This window comes from Ammospiza nelsoni, chromosome 6, assembly GCF_027579445.1.
Source record: "Ammospiza nelsoni isolate bAmmNel1 chromosome 6, bAmmNel1.pri, whole genome shotgun sequence".
NCBI lineage: Eukaryota > Metazoa > Chordata > Aves > Passeriformes > Passerellidae > Ammospiza > Ammospiza nelsoni.
In genome coordinates, this window is record NC_080638.1 from 56,367,822 (window position 1) to 56,394,805 (window position 26,984).

The following is a 26,984-nucleotide window of genomic DNA, read 5'->3' on the forward strand; positions in this document are numbered from 1 at the left end:
TGTCCTGCTCTGCTCTGTGCTGGGGCAGCCTTGTCTGGAGTCCTGTGAGCAGTTTTGGGTGCCACAATAAAAATAAAGGCATTAGAGAGAGTCCAAAGGAGGCCACAGGGATGGTGAAGGGTCTGGAGGGGAAGCTGTATGAGGAGGAGTGGCTGAAGTCACTTGGTCTGTCCAGCCTGGAGGAGACTGAGGGGAGAGCTCAGTGTGGCCTTCAAATCCTCATGAGGGGAAGCAGAGGGGCAGGTGCCAACCTCTTCATTCTCATGGCCAGTGAAAAGACCTGAGGAAATGGCTGGAGCTGAGTCATGAGGGATTTAGGATGGATGTTAGGAAAAGGTTTTTCACCCAAAGGGTGTTTGAGCACTGGGACAGACTCCCCAGGGCAGCGGTCACAGCCCCAAGCATGACAGAGTTCAAGCAGCCTTTGTACAATGCTCTCACACACATGGAGGGAGCATTGGGGTGTCCTGTGCAGGGCCAGGAGTGGGATTCAAGGATCCTGACAGGTTCCTTCTGACCCAACACATTCTATGATTCAACTTTGAGTGAAAAGTCTCCATTACCCTTACATTAAGGAACTGTGCTGTCATTAAGTACATGCAAACTTTTACAAATTTAAGCTGGGATTTTCCAAATGAGAAATGTCAGTAACTCACGCCACTCAAGTTATTATTCATATAGTGAGTTTATTGTGAATTAAGAATACAGACAGTGCTTTAATGGTACATGTGAAGGCTGTCACATACACACCCTGGTTTTCATAGTGCACTTGAGAGAAGCGTTAATATAAACAAAGGAGCAAATAATTATATACACCTCCTTTCCCAGAAAATCTCTGAGGCAATTCCACCAGTGTGGCAGATCTTTCTAAGCATTTCACTATCCCATAAGTATATACATTAAAATTTATTTATCCACATTTGAATAATATTCTTTGTAAGCATGTTTTATTTTGGTATCTTACAAACATGATTTAGTTACATGTTTTTTGGTCTTGAAATTATTCTGTTGGTTTTTGCTGTTCTTTTTTTTTTAATTATTGTAAGGCTAAATATGACGTGCCACAATAATAAAAGAATGAAAAGAGAGGAAGAGGCAAAGCATTAGTCTCTCTACACTAATATTTCATTTTTATTTTATATTTTAAAATGTTTGTGGAATATACATACTACCTTAGCTGAAATAAAGAAAAATATTTTAATAACAAAGCAAAAGTAGATCAGAAAGTTCCAAAATCTAAACAGGTAAGTATAGTTCTCATAATACTAGTTTAGAGCCCATTCTGGAAATAATGTGTAATCTAAACCTAACTGATGTGTTTTGAGAAGCCTCTTTAACAAGTCTCTTGGTATCGTTGAGCCTTTCAATGATTTACTTTCATGGTTCTGGTATCTACTCAGACTTTGCTCAACCTATGGGCTCATCTACACCTGTCATAATTGTTGCCCTTGGGGCAGATATGAAAAAATCATTTTTATTAGTGTACAATCTAGTACATCCATGTACTTGAAAATTTGTTCAAGTATTTACATGAATACCAACCTTGGCTTTTAATTTTCAGTAAGTAGAAAATTAGGAAAACATTCTTTTCTGTGGATGATTTTGTTTTCATTGAGGATTGAGAAAATACAACCTTCATTTGGCTGTATCTCCAACAATATTAGATTTACTATCTTTTTCTTCCTCCAACAAGATTAGTTCAGTTCTTGCTGAAGATGTCACAATAGATGAGGCCCCATCAATTTCAGCTTTTTCACCTTCTCCTATTTCTTTAGGTGATAAGCTTTCTTGTGCATCAAAAAACACATCTGGCTTATCTGTTGGGCTATCTTCATCCGAGAGTGTCCCCTCTTTATGACCCACCTCTTCTTTGTCAACAGACTTAGCCTTTTTGGAAGGAGATGTGAAACCAAGCTTGGGAAATCTAAACCATCCAGCTTTTTCAGCCTGCTTAGAGGAATCATCTGATGTGTCAGCGGGTTTCACATCTTCTGGAACTGATTTTTTTATTTCTGCTTTTGCATCTATGCTTGTTTCATCCCCAGAAGATGAAAAGCCAATACTTGGAAGCCAAAATTTAAATCTTCCAGGAGATCTTTTACTATCAGTCTTTTCTTTCTCATTGGTTATGTCTTTTTCTTCACCTTCCACTGCTTCAACTACATCTTCTTCTTCAGAGTCAGGAGCTTCAGTTATTCCCTCTGGTGATTTACCAGGAAAACTCTCATCAAGTTTACTGGAACCCTTTACTTCAGCAGCAGATGTTTTTAACTTTGACAGACTTACTTTTCCTCTAGATTCTTCAGACCCATGGTGTGGTTTGTCAGATAGTTTAAGCTCAGCACTGCCACTTCCCTGTGCTGCTACTCCAAAGCTTTCACCAGCACCTGTAGGTTTTCTCACTAATGCATCTCCTGTTGGAGATGGCTGCTGAACCTGCACATCTAAATCACTGTGAGATTCAGGCAACTTGGCCTTGAGCAACGAGAATCCCAAAGTAGCAGTTCTGACCTCTGATGACAGAATCTCTGACTCTTTCACTATTTCAGTAGTGTAAATCTCACACCGCTCAATAGTAACGTGTTCAGGTTCTACTTTTTCACTTACTTCTTGGCCCTCTATGTAAGACCAATGAATGTCTTGCCCTGCACTTGAAAGGGAGGACTCTATGGTAGCTGTCATTTGGGCTGTTTTAATGTCAGGTTCAGTCAGTGTCATAATTTTGCTTTTTGCTTTTTGAATACCCCGCTCTACAGCTCCTGCTGTTTCTTCAGGGATAGCAGAGCTTGCTTGCAGTTGCACTATTTCAATGTCAGTACTAGATCCCTTTGGATCTGTTACTACTTTTGACAGTAAAACATCAGCCTCAATTGGGGGAGTTCTGAAAGTGAATCTTGGTATTTTTAGTTTGGGAATTCTTACACTTACTTCTGGAAGACCCTGCGTTTGGTCCACTGTTTCCCCTGTTACTCTGGCAGACGCTTCTATACAATCTAGACCTGGACTTTTCAGGCCAATTGATCCTTCTAGTTTTTGTAAGTGCATTTCTGCTGTGCCTCTTTCACTTTCAGGTGCTGAATCAGCTTCTGACTTTGGCAAATTGGTATCATCTTCAAACCCCTTGATTTCAGAATGCAACATTCCAAACCTTGGAATCTTAAACTTGTATGCTTTTATTTTACTTGTTTCTGCTCTGTCTTCTACTTGCACTTCCACTCCTGCAGACACATCCTTTTCAACACTCTTCACTCGAAATTTCATTTCAGGATCTACTCCAGTAATTTTTACATCTGTCTTCAATGTTGGAACTTCCACCTTTAGATCTTCCAGCTTAGCAGTAACATAAGTACCATCTTCTGATCCTTTTCCTGTAGACCATTCACACGTAGTCCTTTTTAATTGACTTTCTTCACCGTCTTTTCCTGTGATTTTCACCTCCTCCTTTATCTTTCCTTTTTTAATTGCTGCCTCTTTGTTTTGAATATCTAGCTCTTCCTTTGGAAGATTAACATCTATTCTCTTCTGTGTTGCATCCAGAGTAATTTCAGCTGATGACGGCTTGCATCCTACCCCTGATGTCTCTAACCTCATGGAACTTTCTACCTTTGGGACATTTATATCCTGTGATTTGCCTTTATGCTCTGGAGATGTCAGAGTACACGTAGGAAATCTATGTGTTGAACTCTTGTCTTTGTCAGTTTCTGAAGTGCTTGGGTATGATTTAGACAATTCTGCTGCAGACACTGTGATTTCTGAAGTATGTCCTTCAGCACTGCGCTTAACTACGTCTGCATAAGTTTCAGTTTTTGGAATACTCATTCTACTGTCTGTTCTTTCTGTGGATAATGAAATATCTCCTTCAATCTTTGGCAAGCTAATATTAGAACTCTTCACAGAATCTTCTAATTTTTGAATCCCTTCTTTTCCAATAGTTATTTCAGCAACTGCATGTGGTAATGAGAAGGTATTTTCAGGAGCACTTGTTTCAGTTTGTACTTTAGCAGAAGGAATAGTTGCCTGAGCTTTTTCCATACTTCTTTCAATATCGGCATCACTTTTCTTTTCCTTTAAGGATGACCTGCCAAATCCAGGTATTCTGAATTTGGGCATTTTAAACCATCCTTGATGTTCTTCAGTCTGAACTTCTTCAGCTTTTATTTCATGTTCTTTTAATTTGATTTCCTTCTCCTCAAGACTCTCACTAACCCCTTCTGTCTTTGGTTTGGTGCTTATGTCTACCTTTGCATCTTCAATGCCACCTGTCAGAGCTTGGGGTGTTTTTATCTTACCATCAACTACTCCAGGATCTGACATGACAGATATAAGTTCTGATGCTGGAACTCCCACAGCAATGTCAGCAATTTCGTTTGTTGTTCTTAGTTGGGGTAGCTCAGCTTCTATTTTTGGAGAGCTGATCTCTGTCTCTGAGACTTTCCCTTTTGTTCGGGAGATTCCAAACTTTCCCTTCTGGAATCTGGGCATTTTAATCTTCCCTTCAGGACCTTCCAGTTTCACTTTTCTTCCATCCACAACTGATGAGCTTTCTGTTAATATATCAGGGCTCTTCAAATCAACTGAAGCTTCTCCTTTGGGGAGCTTAGTACCTGTTTTTTGAATGTTATATTCATTGGTAGAACTTATTTTTAAGTCAACCTGTTGAAAACTCCCCTCTGAGGGAGTTAAAGAAGCATCAATCTTTGCTGAGCTGACTGTTATTTCAGTTTTAGAGGCCTCAGTTTCTACTCTGGAAAACTCCAGAGTGTGAACCATAGTGTCAGCCAGTTTTATATTGATTTGTGCTCCTTCATCAGTCCCTTCAGAATGACATTTTTCTATATCAGGTATCTTAATAGAATCATCACCCTCTATTTCTCTTTTAGGAAGAGTAGCATCAGCTTCAACTTTTTGAGATTTTGGAACCTTGATCTTGGAGAGTGAAATTTTAGGCATGACAAATTGAGGCTTTTTAACTGGACTTTTTTGTTCAACTTTTCCTGCAGGTATTTCCAGATCAAGGTCTGGCCCACTACCTTGATCATCAGTTGCAGATTCTTTCACTTCCGTGTCTATTCTGCTTGACATGACAGCAAGCTTTTGGTCTTCCAAATTTGCTTCAGAATCAGATTTAACACTTGCTTCCTTCTTTGGTGACCAACTGAAGGATGGAAGTTTGAATTTGGGCATTTTGAAATGTCCTTCTTTCTCTTCTCCATCTCCATCTTGCTTTATTTCCCCCTTGATCTTTACTGCTGCATCTGAATCCTGAATATCACTGTCTGTTTTTGGAATAGGAATGTCAGCTGATGGAAGGTGAACATCAGCCTCTGATGTCTTACTGTCAGTTTTGGTAATTTTGGCTTCAGGACTGTAAGTCCTTGTTCCTGTGCCACATTCTACCTTCAAGTCTGGTCCTTCAACAGCAATGTCAGATATTTCTACTGTTGCTTTTAGTTGGGGAACTGTGACTTCTGATTTGGATTGGCCAACATCCTTTTCTGACCCTTTCCCTTTAGAAAGTGTAATTCCTACCTTTGGCATTTGGAATTTAGACATTTTTGTTTTCCCTTCAGAACCTCCAGCTTTTATCTCTACATCACCCACAGCAATTTCACTTGATGTTCTTTCAACACTTATGTCAGGACTCTTCACCTCAAGTGAACCTTCAGGTATCAACTTAATCTCTGAGGTGGGGAGGCTGGCACTAGCAGCAGCTGATTTCAGTGTCAGATCATCTCCTTCACAGGTAGGAACTTTGACCTCACCTGTAGGCATGCTAATATCCATCTCTATTTTGGGAGCTTTGGCTTCTGGTTTGGAAAATTCTGAAGTTGGGACTGTAACTTTAGGCACTTTTATTCCCAGTCCTGCAACTTCTCCACTACTTTCTTTCTCAGATTTCTGAATAAAAACACCTTCTTTTTCTTGTTTGGGTCCAGAAACATCAGTTTCCACTACAGGCAGAGAGACCTGTACTTTGTGGCCCTTAATTTTAGGGAATGAGATCTTTGGCATGGTAAATTGGGACTTCTTGGTTTTGGCCTTTTCACCATCTTTTTCTGTTGTGTCAAATTCTTCATGAAGGTATTGATTCTCAGGAGTAGGAAAAGTTAATTCAGATCCCATGTCTCCAGACAAAGTGGGTCCTTCCAGATGTTCCTCAACATGAGAAGGAGCGATAGCTTCTCTCTTTGGGGACCACCTAAATGAAGGCAGTTTCAATTTTGATGATTTAAATTTGTTTTCTTTCTCCTCAGTGCTCTTTTCTCCTGTAACTACTTCCTGTTCTGCCTTGCACTCTAAATCTGGGCCATGGATTTCTGCTTCTAAGTTTGGCAAGGTAACCTCCACGGGTGAGAGATTTGGATCCATTGTTGGTGCATCCAGAACAACTTCAAGTGAAGGCTTATGTACCTTTACACCAAGATGGGCATCAGATATTTGAGCTGGTTTTTCAATATCAGGACCAGTCATATCAGATGTTATCCTTCCCTTGGAAATTTCACTTTCCACATTGGAACCAATGTCACTTTCAGATGCTTTTCCCTTAGATCGAATTCTGAATTTTGGTTTTCGGAATCTAGGAATTTTAACTGTGACCTCTGTGTCAACCAAAGATATTTCAGCAGATGTGGTTTTGCTCTCTAGCTTTAAACCTCCTTGTTCCTCAGACCAATCTTCATTTAAAATTTCAAAATCTGAAAGATTTTCATCAGCAAGAGGTGCTATTTTTGATTCTGATTTGGTTAAATTAATTTGGTATTTAGTAAGAGTAGTATCCCCCTTTTGTAATGAGGACTCCAGATCAATTTTAGATGAAGTCACTTCAGACTTAGAGAAACCAATGCTAGGAACTCTGAATTTAGCACTTTTAGATGCTCCCTCCCCCTTAACATCAGAAAAACATTTAGGTTCAACACTCTCAGAAGGAACAGAAGACACTTCCTCAGTTGAAGGATAAAAAAGAGTTTCAGAAACAGAAACATCATATCCAGATTGGCTTTGTGCATGAGGTTTGAAACTTTTAGAAAGAGAAATTTTAGGCATTTTAAACAGAGAAGTTTTAGATTTACCAGCTTCCACCTCTTTATAAGAAGAAGAATCTAGGGCAACATCAAACCTTGGTGCTTCGATCTCAGACTCAGAAAATGATACATCCAGGAGGGCGGGTCCCGAGGGCAATGTCAATTGAGGCTCCGGGAGGCTGACGTCCACCTCGGCGGCCACGGTGCCCTTGGCCTCTCTGCTGCTGGACCAGCCAAAGGAAGGCATGCCGAACTTGGGCATCTTGAACTTGCCGTCCTTGGTCTTGGTGACCTCCTTCTCTGGCACTCTGGCTTCTCCTTCAAGACTAAGGCTGGCCTCGGGCGCCTGCAGGTCGACGCTGGCTTGTGGAAGAGTGACATCCACCTTGGGAGCTTTGATGTCAGCTTTGGGCATCTTGAGGGAGGGCATCTCCAGCTTCACGCCAGTGCCCTCGGTTGAGGCCGTCACGGTGGCCGACGGCAGCTCAACCTCAGCGCTGGGCAGGCTGACCTCGGCTGTGGGCACCTCGGCCTTGGGGGAGGAGACTGTGAATTTGGGCTTGTCAAATTTGGGCATCTTGAGCTTGCCTTTCAGGCCCGTGCCTTCCAGCTCCAGCTTGCCCTCGGCGGAGGGAGCTTTGACATCTACGTCGGGCGCCTGGAGCTCGAGGGAGCCTTCAACGGAAGGCAGCTTGACATCGGGGGCCGTGACAGTGATGTCGGTGGCCTTGAGCTCTGCCTGCGGGAGGCTGACGTCTGCCTCCAGTTTGGGAGACTTGATGGTGGGCTTGGAGAAGACCACGCTGGGCACCTTGACTTCGGGCATGTGTATTTTCATGCCGCCGCCCTCCGCTTTGCCAGCGGCCACCTCCAGGCTGGCTTCGGCCTCGGGGCCCTGCAGGGCGACTTCGCCCTCCAGGCCTTTGGGCAGCGAGACCTCGGCCTTGGGCAGGCTGACCTGTGCTTGGGGAGCTTTGACTTTGGGCAGCTTGACGCTGGGCATCTTGACGTCGGGCATCTTGAATCGGCCTTTCTCACCCTCTGCTGCTACCGTGCCCGTCTCCACGGTCACCTCCACACCGGGCGCTTGGATATCGGCCGCGGGCAGGGTCACCTCCACTTCGGCGGTTCCGGAAGGCACCGTCACCTGAGGCTCCGGGAGGCTGACGTCCACCTCGGCGGCCACGGTGCCCTTGGCCTCTCTGCTGCTAGACCAGCCAAAGGAAGGCATGCCGAACTTGGGCATCTTGAACTTGCCGTCCTTGGTCTTGGTGACCTCCTTCTCTGGCACTTTGGCTTCTCCTTCAAGACTAAGGCTGGCCTCGGGCGCCTGCAGGTCGACGCTGGCTTGTGGAAGAGTGACATCGACGGAGGGCAGAGTGACGTCCACCTTGGGAGCTTTGATGTCAGCTTTGGGCATCTTGAGGGAGGGCTTCTCCAGCTTCACGCCAGTGCCCTCGGTTGAGGCCGTCACGGTGGCCGACGGCAGCTCAACCTCAGCGCTGGGCAGGCTGACCTCGGCTGTGGGCACCTCGGCCTTGGGGGAGGAGACTGTGAATTTGGGCTTGTCAAATTTGGGCATCTTGAGCTTGCCTTTCAGGCCCGTGCCTTCCAGCTCCAGCTTGCCCTCGGCGGAGGGAGCTTTGACATCTACGTCGGGCGCCTGGAGCTCGAGGGAGCCTTCAACGGAGGGCAGCTTGACATCGGGGGCCGTGACAGTGATGTCGGTGGCCTTGAGCTCTGCCTGCGGGAGGCTGACGTCTGCCTCCAGTTTGGGAGACTTGATGGTGGGCTTGGAGAAGACCACGCTGGGCACCTTGACTTTGGGCATGTGTATTTTCATGCCGCCGCCCTCCGCTTTGCCAGCGGCCACCTCCAGGCTGGCTTCGGCCTCGGGGCCCTGCAGGGCGACTTCGCCCTCCAGGCCTTTGGGCAGCGAGACCTCGGCCTTGGGCAGGCTGACCTGTGCCTGGGGAGCTTTGACTTTGGGCAGCTTGACGCTGGGCATCTTGACGTCGGGCATCTTGAATCGGCCTTTCTCACCCTCTGCTGCTACCGTGCCCGTCTCCACGGTCACCTCCACACCGGGCGCTTGGATATCGGCCGCGGGCAGGGTCACCTCCACTTCGGCGGTTCCGGAAGGCACCGTCACCTGAGGCTCCGGGAGGCTGACGTCCACCTCGGCGGCCACGGTTCCCTTGGCCTCTCTGCTGCTAGACCAGCCAAAGGAAGGCATGCCGAACTTGGGCATCTTGAACTTGCCGTCCTTGGTCTTGGTGACCTCCTTCTCTGGCACTTTGGCTTCTCCTTCAAGACTAAGGCTGGCCTCGGGCGCCTGCAGGTCGACGCTGGCTTGTGGAAGAGTGACATCGACGGAGGGCAGAATGACGTCCACCTTGGGAGCTTTGATGTCAGCTTTGGGCATCTTGAGGGAGGGCTTCTCCAGCTTCACGCCAGTGCCCTCGGTTGAGGCCATCACGGTGGCCGACGGCAGCTCAACCTCAGCGCTGGGCAGGCTGACCTCGGCTGTGGGCACCTCGGCCTTGGGGGAGGAGACTGTGAATTTGGGCTTGTCAAATTTGGGCATCTTGAGCTTGCCTTTCAGGCCCGTGCCTTCCAGCTCCAGCTTGCCCTCGGCGGAGGGAGCTTTGACATCTACGTCGGGCGCCTGGAGCTCGAGGGAGCCTTCAACGGAGGGCAGCTTGACATCGGGGGCCGTGACAGTGATGTCGGTGGCCTTGAGCTCTGCCTGCGGGAGGCTGACGTCTGCCTCCAGTTTGGGAGACTTGATGGTGGGCTTGGAGAAGACCACGCTGGGCACCTTGACTTTGGGCATGTGTATTTTCATGCCGCCGCCCTCCGCTTTGCCAGCGGCCACCTCCAGGCTGGCTTCGGCCTCGGGGCCCTGCAGGGCGACTTCGCCCTCCAGGCCTTTGGGCAGCGAGACCTCGGCCTTGGGCAGGCTGACCTGTGCCTGGGGAGCTTTGACTTTGGGCAGCTTGACGCTGGGCATCTTGACGTCGGGCATCTTGAATCGGCCTTTCTCACCCTCTGCTGCTACCGTGCCCGTCTCCACGGTCACCTCCACACCGGGCGCTTGGATATCGGCCGCGGGCAGGGTCACCTCCACTTCGGCGGTTCCGGAAGGCACCGTCACCTGAGGCTCCGGGAGGCTGACGTCCACCTCGGCGGCCACGGTGCCCTTGGCCTCTCTGCTGCTAGACCAGCCAAAGGAAGGCATGCCGAACTTGGGCATCTTGAACTTGCCGTCCTTGGTCTTGGTGACCTCCTTCTCTGGCACTTTGGCTTCTCCTTCAAGACTAAGGCTGGCCTCGGGCGCCTGCAGGTCGACGCTGGCTTGTGGAAGAGTGACATCGACGGAGGGCAGAGTGACGTCCACCTTGGGAGCTTTGATGTCAGCTTTGGGCATCTTGAGGGAGGGCTTCTCCAGCTTCACGCCAGTGCCCTCGGTTGAGGCCGTCACGGTGGCCGACGGCAGCTCAACCTCAGCGCTGGGCAGGCTGACCTCGGCTGTGGGCACCTCGGCCTTGGGGGAGGAGACTGTGAATTTGGGCTTGTCAAATTTGGGCATCTTGAGCTTGCCTTTCAGGCCCGTGCCTTCCAGCTCCAGCTTGCCCTCGGCGGAGGGAGCTTTGACATCTACGTCGGGCGCCTGGAGCTCGAGGGAGCCTTCAACGGAGGGCAGCTTGACATCGGGGGCCGTGACAGTGATGTCGGTGGCCTTGAGCTCTGCCTGCGGGAGGCTGACGTCTGCCTCCAGTTTGGGAGACTTGATGGTGGGCTTGGAGAAGACCACGCTGGGCACCTTGACTTTGGGCATGTGTATTTTCATGCCGCTGCCCTCCGCTTTGCCAGCGGCCACCTCCAGGCTGGCTTCGGCCTCGGGGCCCTGCAGGGCGACTTCGCCCTCCAGGCCTTTGGGCAGCGAGACCTCGGCCTTGGGCAGGCTGACCTGTGCCTGGGGAGCTTTGACTTTGGGCAGCTTGACGCTGGGCATCTTGACGTCGGGCATCTTGAATCGGCCTTTCTCACCCTCTGCTGCTACCGTGCCCGTCTCCACGGTCACCTCCACACCGGGCGCTTGGATATCGGCCGCGGGCAGGGTCACCTCCACTTCGGCGGTTCCGGAAGGCACCGTCACCTGAGGCTCCGGGAGGCTGACGTCCACCTCGGCGGCCACGGTGCCCTTGGCCTCTCTGCTGCTGGACCAGCCAAAGGAAGGCATGCCGAACTTGGGCATCTTGAACTTGCCGTCCTTGGTCTTGGTGACCTCCTTCTCTGGCACTTTGGCTTCTCCTTCAAGATTAAGGCTGGCCTCGGGCGCCTGCAGGTCGACGCTGGCTTGTGGAAGAGTGACATCGACGGAGGGCAGAGTGACGTCCACCTTGGGAGCTTTGATGTCAGCTTTGGGCATCTTGAGGGAGGGCTTCTCCAGCTTCACGCCAGTGCCCTCGGTTGAGGCCGTCACGGTGGCCGACGGCAGCTCAACCTCAGCGCTGGGCAGGCTGACCTCGGCTGTGGGCACCTCGGCCTTGGGGGAGGAGACTGTGAATTTGGGCTTGTCAAATTTGGGCATCTTGAGCTTGCCTTTCAGGCCCGTGCCTTCCAGCTCCAGCTTGCCCTCGGCGGAGGGAGCTTTGACATCTACGTCGGGCGCCTGGAGCTCGAGGGAGCCTTCAACGGAGGGCAGCTTGACATCGGGGGCCGTGACAGTGATGTCGGTGGCCTTGAGCTCTGCCTGCGGGAGGCTGACGTCTGCCTCCAGTTTGGGAGACTTGATGGTGGGCTTGGAGAAGACCACGCTGGGCACCTTGACTTTGGGCATGTGTATTTTCATGCCGCCGCCCTCCGCTTTGCCAGTGGCCACCTCCAGGCTGGCTTCGGCCTCGGGGCCCTGCAGGGCGACTTCGCCCTCCAGGCCTTTGGGCAGCGAGACCTCGGCCTTGGGCAGGCTGACCTGTGCCTGGGGAGCTTTGACTTTGGGCAGCTTGACGCTGGGCATCTTGACGTCGGGCATCTTGAATCGGCCTTTCTCACCCTCTGCTGCTACCGTGCCCGTCTCCACGGTCACCTCCACACCGGGCGCTTGGATATCGGCCGCGGGCAGGGTCACCTCCACTTCGGCGGTTCCGGAAGGCACCGTCACCTGAGGCTCCGGGAGGCTGACGTCCACCTCGGCGGCCACGGTGCCCTTGGCCTCTCTGCTGCTGGACCAGCCAAAGGAAGGCATGCCGAACTTGGGCATCTTGAACTTGCCGTCCTTGGTCTTGGTGACCTCCTTCTCTGGCACTTTGGCTTCTCCTTCAAGACTAAGGCTGGCCTCGGGCGCCTGCAGGTCGACGCTGGCTTGTGGAAGAGTGACATCGACGGAGGGCAGAGTGACGTCCACCTTGGGAGCTTTGATGTCAGCTTTGGGCATCTTGAGGGAGGGCTTCTCCAGCTTCACGCCAGTGCCCTCGGTTGAGGCCGTCACGGTGGCCGACGGCAGCTCAACCTCAGCGCTGGGCAGGCTGACCTCGGCTGTGGGCACCTCGGCCTTGGGGGAGGAGACTGTGAATTTGGGCTTGTCAAATTTGGGCATCTTGAGCTTGCCTTTCAGGCCCGTGCCTTCCAGCTCCAGCTTGCCCTCGGCGGAGGGAGCTTTGACATCTACGTCGGGCGCCTGGAGCTCGAGGGAGCCTTCAACGGAGGGCAGCTTGACATCGGGGGCCGTGACAGTGATGTCGGTGGCCTTGAGCTCTGCCTGCGGGAGGCTGACGTCTGCCTCCAGTTTGGGAGACTTGATGGTGGGCTTGGAGAAGACCACGCTGGGCACCTTGACTTTGGGCATGTGTATTTTCATGCCGCCGCCCTCCGCTTTGCCAGCGGCCACCTCCAGGCTGGCTTCGGCCTCGGGGCCCTGCAGGGCGACTTCGCCCTCCAGGCCTTTGGGCAGCGAGACCTCGGCCTTGGGCAGGCTGACCTGTGCCTGGGGAGCTTTGACTTTGGGCAGCTTGACGCTGGGCATCTTGACGTCGGGCATCTTGAATCGGCCTTTCTCACCCTCTGCTGCTACCGTGCCCGTCTCCACGGTCACCTCCACACCGGGCGCTTGGATATCGGCCGCGGGCAGGGTCACCTCCACTTCGGCGGTTCCGGAAGGCACCGTCACCTGAGGCTCCGGGAGGCTGACGTCCACCTCGGCGGCCACGGTGCCCTTGGCCTCTCTGCTGCTGGACCAGCCAAAGGAAGGCATGCCGAACTTGGGCATCTTGAACTTGCCGTCCTTGGTCTTGGTGACCTCCTTCTCTGGCACTTTGGCTTCTCCTTCAAGACTAAGGCTGGCCTCGGGCGCCTGCAGGTCGACGCTGGCTTGTGGAAGAGTGACATCGACGGAGGGCAGAGTGACGTCCACCTTGGGAGCTTTGATGTCAGCTTTGGGCATCTTGAGGGAGGGCTTCTCCAGCTTCACGCCAGTGCCCTCGGTTGAGGCCGTCACGGTGGCCGACGGCAGCTCAACCTCAGCGCTGGGCAGGCTGACCTCGGCTGTGGGCACCTCGGCCTTGGGGGAGGAGACTGTGAATTTGGGCTTGTCAAATTTGGGCATCTTGAGCTTGCCTTTCAGGCCCGTGCCTTCCAGCTCCAGCTTGCCCTCGGCGGAGGGAGCTTTGACATCTACGTCGGGCGCCTGGAGCTCGAGGGAGCCTTCAACGGAGGGCAGCTTGACATCGGGGGCCGTGACAGTGATGTCGGTGGCCTTGAGCTCTGCCTGCGGGAGGCTGACGTCTGCCTCCAGTTTGGGAGACTTGATGGTGGGCTTGGAGAAGACCACGCTGGGCACCTTGACTTTGGGCATGTGTATTTTCATGCCGCCGCCCTCCGCTTTGCCAGCGGCCACCTCCAGGCTGGCTTCGGCCTCGGGGCCCTGCAGGGCGACTTCGCCCTCCAGGCCTTTGGGCAGCGAGACCTCGGCCTTGGGCAGGCTGACCTGTGCCTGGGGAGCTTTGACTTTGGGCAGCTTGACGCTGGGCATCTTGACGTCGGGCATCTTGAATCGGCCTTTCTCACCCTCTGCTGCTACCGTGCCCGTCTCCACGGTCACCTCCACACCGGGCGCTTGGATATCGGCCGCGGGCAGGGTCACCTCCACTTCGGCGGTTCCGGAAGGCACCGTCACCTGAGGCTCCGGGAGGCTGACGTCCACCTCGGCGGCCACGGTGCCCTTGGCCTCTCTGCTGCTGGACCAGCCAAAGGAAGGCATGCCGAACTTGGGCATCTTGAACTTGCCGTCCTTGGTCTTGGTGACCTCCTTCTCTGGCACTTTGGCTTCTCCTTCAAGACTAAGGCTGGCCTCGGGCGCCTGCAGGTCGACGCTGGCTTGTGGAAGAGTGACATCGACGGAGGGCAGAGTGACGTCCACCTTGGGAGCTTTGATGTCAGCTTTGGGCATCTTGAGGGAGGGCTTCTCCAGCTTCACGCCAGTGCCCTCGGTTGAGGCCGTCACGGTGGCCGACGGCAGCTCAACCTCAGCGCTGGGCAGGCTGACCTCGGCTGTGGGCACCTCGGCCTTGGGGGAGGAGACTGTGAATTTGGGCTTGTCAAATTTGGGCATCTTGAGCTTGCCTTTCAGGCCCGTGCCTTCCAGCTCCAGCTTGCCCTCGGCGGAGGGAGCTTTGACATCTACGTCGGGCGCCTGGAGCTCGAGGGAGCCTTCAACGGAGGGCAGCTTGACATCGGGGGCCGTGACAGTGATGTCGGTGGCCTTGAGCTCTGCCTGCGGGAGGCTGACGTCTGCCTCCAGTTTGGGAGACTTGATGGTGGGCTTGGAGAAGACCACGCTGGGCACCTTGACTTTGGGCATGTGTATTTTCATGCCGCCGCCCTCCGCTTTGCCAGCGGCCACCTCCAGGCTGGCTTCGGCCTCGGGGCCCTGCAGGGCGACTTCGCCCTCCAGGCCTTTGGGCAGCGAGACCTCGGCCTTGGGCAGGCTGACCTGTGCCTGGGGAGCTTTGACTTTGGGCAGCTTGACGCTGGGCATCTTGACGTCGGGCATCTTGAATCGGCCTTTCTCACCCTCTGCTGCTACCGTGCCCGTCTCCACGGTCACCTCCACACCGGGCGCTTGGATATCGGCCGCGGGCAGGGTCACCTCCACTTCGGCGGTTCCGGAAGGCACCGTCACCTGAGGCTCCGGGAGGCTGACGTCCACCTCGGCGGCCACGGTGCCCTTGGCCTCTCTGCTGCTGGACCAGCCAAAGGAAGGCATGCCGAACTTGGGCATCTTGAACTTGCCGTCCTTGGTCTTGGTGACCTCCTTCTCTGGCACTTTGGCTTCTCCTTCAAGACTAAGGCTGGCCTCGGGCGCCTGCAGGTCGACGCTGGCTTGTGGAAGAGTGACATCGACGGAGGGCAGAGTGACGTCCACCTTGGGAGCTTTGATGTCAGCTTTGGGCATCTTGAGGGAGGGCTTCTCCAGCTTCACGCCAGTGCCCTCGGTTGAGGCCGTCACGGTGGCCGACGGCAGCTCAACCTCAGCGCTGGGCAGGCTGACCTCGGCTGTGGGCACCTCGGCCTTGGGGGAGGAGACTGTGAATTTGGGCTTGTCAAATTTGGGCATCTTGAGCTTGCCTTTCAGGCCCGTGCCTTCCAGCTCCAGCTTGCCCTCGGCGGAGGGAGCTTTGACATCTACGTCGGGCGCCTGGAGCTCGAGGGAGCCTTCAACGGAGGGCAGCTTGACATCGGGGGCCGTGACAGTGATGTCGGTGGCCTTGAGCTCTGCCTGCGGGAGGCTGACGTCTGCCTCCAGTTTGGGAGACTTGATGGTGGGCTTGGAGAAGACCACGCTGGGCACCTTGACTTTGGGCATGTGTATTTTCATGCCGCCGCCCTCCGCTTTGCCAGCGGCCACCTCCAGGCTGGCTTCGGCCTCGGGGCCCTGCAGGGCGACTTCGCCCTCCAGGCCTTTGGGCAGCGAGACCTCGGCCTTGGGCAGGCTGACCTGTGCCTGGGGAGCTTTGACTTTGGGCAGCTTGACGCTGGGCATCTTGACGTCGGGCATCTTGAATCGGCCTTTCTCACCCTCTGCTGCTACCGTGCCCGTCTCCACGGTCACCTCCACACCGGGCGCTTGGATATCGGCCGCGGGCAGGGTCACCTCCACTTCGGCGGTTCCGGAAGGCACCGTCACCTGAGGCTCCGGGAGGCTGACGTCCACCTCGGCGGCCACGGTGCCCTTGGCCTCTCTGCTGCTGGACCAGCCAAAGGAAGGCATGCCGAACTTGGGCATCTTGAACTTGCCGTCCTTGGTCTTGGTGACCTCCTTCTCTGGCACTTTGGCTTCTCCTTCAAGACTAAGGCTGGCCTCGGGCGCCTGCAGGTCGACGCTGGCTTGTGGAAGAGTGACATCGACGGAGGGCAGAGTGACGTCCACCTTGGGAGCTTTGATGTCAGCTTTGGGCATCTTGAGGGAGGGCTTCTCCAGCTTCACGCCAGTGCCCTCGGTTGAGGCCGTCACGGTGGCCGACGGCAGCTCAACCTCAGCGCTGGGCAGGCTGACCTCGGCTGTGGGCACCTCGGCCTTGGGGGAGGAGACTGTGAATTTGGGCTTGTCAAATTTGGGCATCTTGAGCTTGCCTTTCAGGCCCGTGCCTTCCAGCTCCAGCTTGCCCTCGGCGGAGGGAGCTTTGACATCTACGTCGGGCGCCTGGAGCTCGAGGGAGCCTTCAACGGAGGGCAGCTTGACATCGGGGGCCGTGACAGTGATGTCGGTGGCCTTGAGCTCTGCCTGCGGGAGGCTGACGTCTGCCTCCAGTTTGGGAGACTTGATGGTGGGCTTGGAGAAGACCACGCTGGGCACCTTGACTTTGGGCATGTGTATTTTCATGCCGCCGCCCTCCGCTTTGCCAGCGGCCACCTCCAGGCTGGCTTCGGCCTCGGGGCCCTGCAGGGCGACTTCGCCCTCCAGGCCTTTGGGCAGCGAGACCTCGGCCTTGGGCAGGCTGACCTGTGCCTGGGGAGCTTTGACTTTGGGCAGCTTGACGCTGGGCATCTTGACGTCGGGCATCTTGAATCGGCCTTTCTCACCCTCTGCTGCTACCGTGCCCGTCTCCACGGTCACCTCCACACCGGGCGCTTGGATATCGGCCGCGGGCAGGGTCACCTCCACTTCGGCGGTTCCGGAAGGCACCGTCACCTGAGGCTCCGGGAGGCTGACGTCCACCTCGGCGGCCACGGTGCCCTTGGCCTCTCTGCTGCTGGACCAGCCAAAGGAAGGCATGCCGAACTTGGGCATCTTGAACTTGCCGTCCTTGGTCTTGGTGACCTCCTTCTCTGGCACTTTGGCTTCTCCTTCAAGACTAAGGCTGGCCTCGGGCGCCTGCAGGTCGACGCTGGCTTGTGGAAGAGTGACATCGACGGAGGGCAGAGTGACGTCCACCTTGGGAGCTTTGATGTCAGCTTTGGGCATCTTGAGGGAGGGCTTCTCCAGCTTCACGCCAGTGCCCTCGGTTGAGGCCGTCACGGTGGCCGACGGCAGCTCAACCTCAGCGCTGGGCAGGCTGACCTCGGCTGTGGGCACCTCGGCCTTGGGGGAGGAGACTGTGAATTTGGGCTTGTCAAATTTGGGCATCTTGAGCTTGCCTTTCAGGCCCGTGCCTTCCAGCTCCAGCTTGCCCTCGGCGGAGGGAGCTTTGACATCTACGTCGGGCGCCTGGAGCTCGAGGGAGCCTTCAACGGAGGGCAGCTTGACATCGGGGGCCGTGACAGTGATGTCGGTGGCCTTGAGCTCTGCCTGCGGGAGGCTGACGTCTGCCTCCAGTTTGGGAGACTTGATGGTGGGCTTGGAGAAGACCACGCTGGGCACCTTGACTTTGGGCATGTGTATTTTCATGCCGCCGCCCTCCGCTTTGCCAGCGGCCACCTCCAGGCTGGCTTCGGCCTCGGGGCCCTGCAGGGCGACTTCGCCCTCCAGGCCTTTGGGCAGCGAGACCTCGGCCTTGGGCAGGCTGACCTGTGCCTGGGGAGCTTTGACTTTGGGCAGCTTGACGCTGGGCATCTTGACGTCGGGCATCTTGAATCGGCCTTTCTCACCCTCTGCTGCTACCGTGCCCGTCTCCACGGTCACCTCCACACCGGGCGCTTGGATATCGGCCGCGGGCAGGGTCACCTCCACTTCGGCGGTTCCGGAAGGCACCGTCACCTGAGGCTCCGGGAGGCTGACGTCCACCTCGGCGGCCACGGTGCCCTTGGCCTCTCTGCTGCTGGACCAGCCAAAGGAAGGCATGCCGAACTTGGGCATCTTGAACTTGCCGTCCTTGGTCTTGGTGACCTCCTTCTCTGGCACTTTGGCTTCTCCTTCAAGACTAAGGCTGGCCTCGGGCGCCTGCAGGTCGACGCTGGCTTGTGGAAGAGTGACATCGACGGAGGGCAGAGTGACGTCCACCTTGGGAGCTTTGATGTCAGCTTTGGGCATCTTGAGGGAGGGCTTCTCCAGCTTCACGCCAGTGCCCTCGGTTGAGGCCGTCACGGTGGCCGACGGCAGCTCAACCTCAGCGCTGGGCAGGCTGACCTCGGCTGTGGGCACCTCGGCCTTGGGGGAGGAGACTGTGAATTTGGGCTTGTCAAATTTGGGCATCTTGAGCTTGCCTTTCAGGCCCATGCCTTCCAGCTCCAGCTTGCCCTCGGCGGAGGGAGCTTTGACATCTACGTCGGGCGCCTGGAGCTCGAGGGAGCCTTCAACGGAGGGCAGCTTGACATCGGGGGCCGTGACAGTGATGTCGGTGGCCTTGAGCTCTGCCTGCGGGAGGCTGACGTCTGCCTCCAGTTTGGGAGACTTGATGGTGGGCTTGGAGAAGACCACGCTGGGCACCTTGACTTTGGGCATGTGTATTTTCATGCCGCTGCCCTCCGCTTTGCCAGCGGCCACCTCCAGGCTGGCTTCGGCCTCGGGGCCCTGCAGGGCGACTTCGCCCTCCAGGCCTTTGGGCAGCGAGACCTCGGCCTTGGGCAGGCTGACCTGTGCCTGGGGAGCTTTGACTTTGGGCAGCTTGACGCTGGGCATCTTGACGTCGGGCATCTTGAATCGGCCTTTCTCACCCTCTGCTGCTACCGTGCCCGTCTCCACGGTCACCTCCACACCGGGCGCTTGGATATCGGCCGCGGGCAGGGTCACCTCCACTTCGGCGGTTCCGGAAGGCACCGTCACCTGAGGCTCCGGGAGGCTGACGTCCACCTCGGCGGCCACGGTGCCCTTGGCCTCTCTGCTGCTGGACCAGCCAAAGGAAGGCATGCCGAACTTGGGCATCTTGAACTTGCCGTCCTTGGTCTTGGTGACCTCCTTCTCTGGCACTTTGGCTTCTCCTTCAAGACTAAGGCTGGCCTCGGGCGCCTGCAGGTCGACGCTGGCTTGTGGAAGAGTGACATCGACGGAGGGCAGAGTGACGTCCACCTTGGGAGCTTTGATGTCAGCTTTGGGCATCTTGAGGGAGGGCTTCTCCAGCTTCACGCCAGTGCCCTCGGTTGAGGCCGTCACGGTGGCCGACGGCAGCTCAACCTCAGCGCTGGGCAGGCTGACCTCGGCTGTGGGCACCTCGGCCTTGGGGGAGGAGACTGTGAATTTGGGCTTGTCAAATTTGGGCATCTTGAGCTTGCCTTTCAGGCCCGTGCCTTCCAGCTCCAGCTTGCCCTCGGCGGAGGGAGCTTTGACATCTACGTCGGGCGCCTGGAGCTCGAGGGAGCCTTCAACGGAGGGCAGCTTGACATCGGGGGCCGTGACAGTGATGTCGGTGGCCTTGAGCTCTGCCTGCGGGAGGCTGACGTCTGCCTCCAGTTTGGGAGACTTGATGGTGGGCTTGGAGAAGACCACGCTGGGCACCTTGACTTTGGGCATGTGTATTTTCATGCCGCTGCCCTCCGCTTTGCCAGCGGCCACCTCCAGGCTGGCTTCGGCCTCGGGGCCCTGCAGGGCGACTTCGCCCTCCAGGCCTTTGGGCAGCGAGACCTCGGCCTTGGGCAGGCTGACCTGTGCTTGGGGAGCTTTGACTTTGGGCAGCTTGACGCTGGGCATCTTGACGTCGGGCATCTTGAATCGGCCTTTCTCACCCTCTGCTGCTACCGTGCCCGTCTCCACGGTCACCTCCACACCGGGCGCTTGGATATCGGCCGCGGGTAGGGTCACCTCCACTTCGGCGGTTCCGGAAGGCACCGTCACCTGAGGCTCCGGGAGGCTGACGTCCACCTCGGCGGCCACGGTGCCCTTGGCCTCTCTGCTGCTAGACCAGCCAAAGGAAGGCATGCCGAACTTGGGCATCTTGAACTTGCCGTCCTTGGTCTTGGTGACCTCCTTCTCTGGCACTTTGGCTTCTCCTTCAAGACTAAGGCTGGCCTCGGGCGCCTGCAGGTCGACGCTGGCTTGTGGAAGAGTGACATCGACGGAGGGCAGAGTGACGTCCACCTTGGGAGCTTTGATGTCAGCTTTGGGCATCTTGAGGGAGGGCTTCTCCAGCTTCACGCCAGTGCCCTCGGTTGAGGCCGTCACGGTGGCCGACGGCAGCTCAACCTCAGCGCTGGGCAGGCTGACCTCGGCTGTGGGCACCTCGGCCTTGGGGGAGGAGACTGTGAATTTGGGCTTGTCAAATTTGGGCATCTTGAGCTTGCCTTTCAGGCCCGTGCCTTCCAGCTCCAGCTTGCCCTCGGCGGAGGGAGCTTTGACATCTACGTCGGGCGCCTGGAGCTCGAGGGAGCCTTCAACGGAAGGCAGCTTGACATCGGGGGCCGTGACAGTGATGTCGGTGGCCTTGAGCTCTGCCTGCGGGAGGCTGACGTCTGCCTCCAGTTTGGGAGACTTGATGGTGGGCTTGGAGAAGACCACGCTGGGCACCTTGACTTTGGGCATGTGTATTTTCATGCCGCCGCCCTCCGCTTTGCCAGCGGCCACCTCCAGGCTGGCTTCGGCCTCGGGGCCCTGCAGGGCGACTTCGCCCTCCAGGCCTTTGGGCAGCGAGACCTCGGCCTTGGGCAGGCTGACCTGTGCTTGGGGAGCTTTGACTTTGGGCAGCTTGACGCTGGGCATCTTGACGTCGGGCATCTTGAATCGGCCTTTCTCACCCTCTGCTGCTACCATGCCCGTCTCCACGGTCACCTCCACACCGGGCGCGTGGATATCGGCCGCGGGCAGGGTCACCTCCACTTCGGCGGTTCCGGAAGGCACCGTCACCTGAGGCTCCGGGAGGCTGACGTCCACCTCGGCGGCCACGGTGCCCTTGGCCTCTCTGCTGCTGGACCAGCCAAAGGAAGGCATGCCGAACTTGGGCATCTTGAACTTGCCGTCCTTGGTCTTGGTGACCTCCTTCTCTGGCACTTTGGCTTCTCCTTCAAGACTAAGGCTGGCCTCGGGCGCCTGCAGGTCGACACTGGCTTGTGGAAGAGTGACATCGACGGAGGGCAGAGTGACGTCCACCTTGGGAGCTTTGATTTTAGGTGGTGTGATTTCTGAAATTTCAGGTTTTGATTTTTTATCTAATTCCCAGTTATCTTTTTCAATATCTGGTTTTGAAATCTCTATTTTTCCTTTTGTATCTTCAGGTTTTATTACCATTTGCGAAGATTTTATGGTTGGTTTTTTCGGACTTGGCATGTCGCCTTCAGGTTTTTTTACTATATTGTTTTCATCTTTGTTTCCTATGGATATTCCTATTTGTGTTTGAATACTTGGAAACGTAATTTTTTCTGGTGATCCACTTACTCGAAGTCCTCCTTCATTTTCCAGCATTTGCACTTGTGCTTCCCTGTCAGTTATCTGTGCTTCAAGTATGGCTGTTTCTTCCTTGGTATTTGACCAGGTAAATGTAGGGAATTTTAACTTCGGCAATCTGAATTTGCTTTCTTTCCCCTCTATATCTTTTTCTCCTCTCTTCATTTCAATTTCTATGTTTAAGGATTTGTCATTTGCGGGCATGGCATCTTCCTCCATGCTTTCCTTTTTTATCCTATCTTCTGTGTCCTCTTTGCTTTCTTCTCTTGTTATTTTCATGTCTGTTTTAGGTGCTTTGGCCACTTTGAATGATGGCATTTGTATTTTCCAAGTAGATACTTCTGTTTGTGCATCTGGCAAACTAGTTTTCACATTGAAATTCCTGCTGTCCTCTGAAGTCATATCAGCTGTTTTTTCTGGTACTGACTGTGGAACATCTCTTCCCTGTTTGGTAATGTCAGTCTGTGTCTCTTTTCTTTTGAGCACTGAAATTCCATAATTTATTTTCTGAATTTTTAGTATTTGTGTGTCTTCTTCTGCTTGTTTTTCTCCTGTTTCCAGTGTTTCAGATGTCTGTAATTCTTTAGCAGTGCCAATTTCTAGGCCTTTTACCTGTACAGTTCCTTTAGTACTGTGACCCATCAAGTCTATGTTAATTCCACTTTCTCCATCTTTTTTATCTGCTGTTCCCTTCTGTTTCTTTTTTCGGGATTTTGATGAGGCTTGTGGTGATTTTTTAGTTGGGCTCACTTTCAGATCAGCAGTTTCTAAACTAGGCTTTGGTATCTCTGTTGTTATGTCTGGTACTTCAGGTACATTAAATTTTGATGATGCTTCCTTGTCTTTTTTAATGCTTATTTCAACTTCAGGGCATTGTTTTACATGAGATGGAATGCCATTTTTAATTTCTTTTAAGTCTTTTGTTAAAGTTTCATGTCCCTCCCCTGTCTTCATTTCATAAGCAGGAGATGTGGTATATTCAACAGTTAAAATTTCGGGATTTTCCAGGCTGATATCATAGTTATGCATTTTTTCTCTTTCGGAGATCAGTGTCGTTTTTATTTCTTTTTTTTGCTTCTCTTGTGGTTCTGGTTTGGACCTGTGCATTCTGAATCCAATGCTAGGGAACTTCAGCTTCCTTTGGCCTCCTTTTTTCTCTTTGGTATGGACCTCTTGTGGAAATTGAGACTCTGTGTCAGTGCTTGTAGGGGAAATATCCTGCAAAGCAGGCTCATATGCATCTGATGTACTATGAGATCTTCTGTGCCTCAATATCTTTTTATTTTTGATTGACTGAAATTTTGGCCATGATAATCTATCTTTTTTAGGTCTCTTACTTCTTCCTACTCTTTGGCTTACAATTAATGTTTCCCTGTCTTCTTCTGAAATGGATTTTCCTGAAACTTGCAGTGTTTCTTCAGGAATACTCTCACTGATCTCATTTTCCTAAAAGAACAAATAGTATTCAGAAGATTAGCAGTAACCTAAATATAGGTGCAACAGAAAATAAAAAACATACCTTAAAACATGTAGAAAAATGTTCTTTTTATTACTAGTATCTACTTGTTATATAAAAAAATCCTGAAGATTATAAAAATATGCAATGTCAGTCAGAAATTACATCAAACAAATGGAGTGTAATTTATGGATTTCTGAAGATATTCCTTTCAAAATATTACAGTAAACAGTGGTTTCTGTATGTATGTATGCAGGTATCTATCTATCTATCTATCTATCTATCTATCTATCTATCTATCTATCTATCTATCCCTGTACAAATATATGTTATATATAGTATTTATCTATATGTATAGGTATATGTATATGAAGAAAATATGATCTTTAAGTTGATGGAAACCTATGAAGAGGTCTGTCAAAATATCAGTGGTTAGACACAGATTTTTTTTTAATAGAAAAATCTTACAAAGAAGCTTTGAATTAAAATTTTTACTGATATTTTACATTTTGGAACATACTTATTATAAGTATTACAGAGATTGCCCAAGTCTGTTCCATCAGTGGACAATCAACAATTAAAAAATGCTGACTCATTAAAGAATATTTTCACCACTTAAAACAAGATTGTGGATTTATATAAAATCCATAGTCTCACTCAAGATATTTAAAAAGCTGCAAATATTGTGTGGGATTTTTTAAAATAATGAATATTCATGCTAGTAACTTTAAACACATGTGTAAGTCATAAGAAGACACAAGCATTTGTTTTATGATCTATTTCCACAGAGCACATTACTATAGTATGTTACCCAAACTTTGTAAACTAATCAGAAATGTACCTGGCCTATCCTTTCCTTTTTGTGCTGGGCTGTAGAGTGTTCCAGATCTTCATGCACGGAAATTTTTCTTTTGAGGCTGAATTGGACTCTGTATGGCTCGGAATATTGAAGAATCTTGAGTGCATCTTCATATTTGATATTATCAAAAAATATTGTAGCACTTAGAAGCTGATCACCTGCAAGTGGAATAATACATAATTTTAATTACTTTGTGTTTTCTTATCTTTTTTTTTTCCATTTTAGTTTTGTATATACTACTTTCTATGTATCTTTTCCACTGTTCCAGTGAAAACTGATGTTTTTCGATGGTATACAAAAAACATCACATTTCATTATTGTTCAAGCAAGTGATCTTAGAAATTATTTATATGGACAGGTTAAGCTCATAGATAACATTAGTTGGTTTAAAATCTACTATTTCTGATACCTAAAGAGATGGCAGATCACACAGCTACAATTCTCATTATTTAAAGATGCAGAATAAAATTTTAAAAAAATTAAAAATCAGACTTTACCTTCTTTAAGACTAAATATTTTTGAAGCAGGAGATTCCTTAAGTACTTTTTTAATAAATATTCCTTCATTTCCTCCACCTTTTACACTAAAACCACTAGCTCCAGCTTCCACTTCTGTTTTCAGGGTCACTTCCATTGTCTCCTAGAGACAGAAAAATACGTGAATTTATAATTTTTATTAATTTGCATTAAAGGGTTCTAAGTTGTTCTACAATAAAAAATTTAATCTCCTCAGGTATATTTTCAATAGCTCAAGAAAGATTATCCAAAATTGAGGACATACTTAGTGTGGGTTTGATTCTGTTCTAAATTACAGTTAAGCACGTGTGTTAGGGTTAAGCTAAATCAGGGTCATAGGGAAAATAGGTTATAATTTTAAAATGTGAAACATATGGAAACTTTTAGGGCTGAAAGACTGTATTTTCTTGTGAAGATGTTAACCACTCAAAGTCAATGGGCCGAAAAGAAAAAAGTCAAAATAAGAGCTAATGCTGTACTGCACTCAAATCAGAGAAGGCTAAAGAAAGAATTCTAAAAAGAATTATGGAAGGACCACAAATAGGACAAATCAATGTTCCTGCCCGTGCCACAACTTGGCCATTCATGAAGTTCCTGATCAAAACAAGTCCAAAGTGACTCTTTGCCCATTTGTCCTTCCTTCTGTCCTCCCATTCATGTCTGTGTGTTTTAACAAACTTTACTATTTACAAGGCTCATACCTAAAGCTACAGAGTGCTTTTAGACTGACCTGTGGATGACTCTGCTTTGATTTATCTGTAGAATGTTTTTTGTTTTCTTCTTGAGGCTGAAAAACAATTTTGAATTATTTCAAGTTCAGAAGCCACGGCGATCTTAAGTACAACAAAAGTCAGTTAAAATTCCTGGTTTAGAGCAAGAAATGAGGCTGACTTTAATGGCACAGAGCAAATTCAGGATCAAGAGCCATGTACAACATGAATTATTTAACTATACTAATCCCAGCAGTAAATTAGATGCCAAGGCCTCCCTTCATTGTACCAAAATTTGCATTAAATCAGAGACCATTGTAACAAAATTTGCATTTGGTCAGAGACCAAATGTCTTAAGATATTGGAAGTCTTTCTGTGTCCTAATGTAGTATATTGTTCATCTTTCAATTTTGTAAACATAAATTTTTTTACTTATTCAGCTTCGGCATGAATTTTAAACTGTTGCCGACTTAACATGGCTGACTAATTAAATCTCTAACTTTGAATAACCAAGAGGTACAGGTAATTTTGAAATACTTATTAATTAGGTTCAAGCCAAAAATTCTAACAGGAAAAACACTACAATTTCTTTATGCTCTCTGTCTTGTGTCCTTTACAGAATTAAGTCAAATGCATTTTCTTGCCAAGAAACAAGAACATGGTCAGGAAGACCCGCACAAAATAAATCCATCAATTAACAGAGATGCAGTTTTGGTGGGGACAGGAAGACAATGTGGCTGCAGCAATGTCCCATTCTATGGCATTGTGGGAGCTAAAGCCTCTTGAATCAACTTGATAAAGCCATGCCTGCATGAAAATTAATTATCTTGCCTTTAAATAGTCTTCTTCTTCGGGATACTCATAAACTGGAGAGGATCCTTGTGGCCTTGGACGAATGTCTTCTACTGCCACTTCAGTAACCTGTGGAAAAGACACGAGCAGTGATAAAGGAACACCCACCATTAAACAGTGACTCATTTTTAGGACTGTTTCTCTAGCTATCCATAGTGTCCTTCTGAGTAAAAATCTTTCATTAGTGATGGTGGATAAAAAATAGCCAATAACTTTTTTTAGGTCAAGAACAAATACAGTTCTCATGTTAAAGCACTCAAACCCACAAGGGACAGAGTTCTGAGAGACAAAACACAGTGGTAAGCTTATTTTGATTTTATTTATGTATTGTGTGTATCTGCAGACTGAACAGACCGAAAACAGACAGATCAATTAGCAATAACTGAAAAAGTTTAAAAAAAAATCCCTTCCCGGCTGTATTTCCATACCTAAACTTTGCATCCAATGGCTTCAAACTTTATTGCCCTCTATAAGCAAGCAAAAGTCCCAGCAGGAATTTCTGCTGACAAGCAATTGGCATTCTTCCTTCTCCAGTCAGACAATAGGGAACCTAAACTGTCTAAATCCTTAAAGAAATGTTACTGTAGTTAACAGCCATGTAATAGTTTGCTAAGTCTTGGTAGCAAACTTATGCCAATGAGCCATGGCAAAGAGCAGATGCCTTTACACTGAAACATCTTTCTGGCTTTTGAGCTGGCAGGACAGTCCCAAGCAAAAATACAACATTTTTAATGGGAAGGAAAACCACCAGAAAGACCTAGCCATAAACAAAATATTTAAGATCCCACTCTGTCAAACTGTCATCACAGAAAAATTCAACT

The 26,984-nt window shown here is 51.1% G+C and overlaps 1 protein-coding gene across 2 annotated transcripts in view; it reads right to left on the reverse strand.

The window, feature by feature from the left end:
* Positions 1–666: 666 nt before the first annotated feature.
* The window catches only part of LOC132074752 (protein AHNAK2-like), a 51,770-nt gene continuing 25,452 nt past the window's right edge, over positions 667–26,984 (reverse strand). For both annotated transcript variants that reach the window (XM_059474742.1, XM_059474741.1), the window contains exons 3-7: positions 26,143–26,232; positions 25,332–25,388; positions 24,584–24,725; positions 24,069–24,244; positions 667–23,217 (exon numbers count right to left, since the gene is read on the reverse strand). In XM_059474742.1, coding sequence (XP_059330725.1) covers positions 1,636–23,217; positions 24,069–24,244; positions 24,584–24,719 — 21,894 coding nt within the window. In that variant the 5' untranslated portion in view covers positions 24,720–24,725; positions 25,332–25,388; positions 26,143–26,232 and the 3' untranslated portion in view covers positions 667–1,635. The remainder of the gene's footprint in view (positions 23,218–24,068; positions 24,245–24,583; positions 24,726–25,331; positions 25,389–26,142; positions 26,233–26,984) is intronic.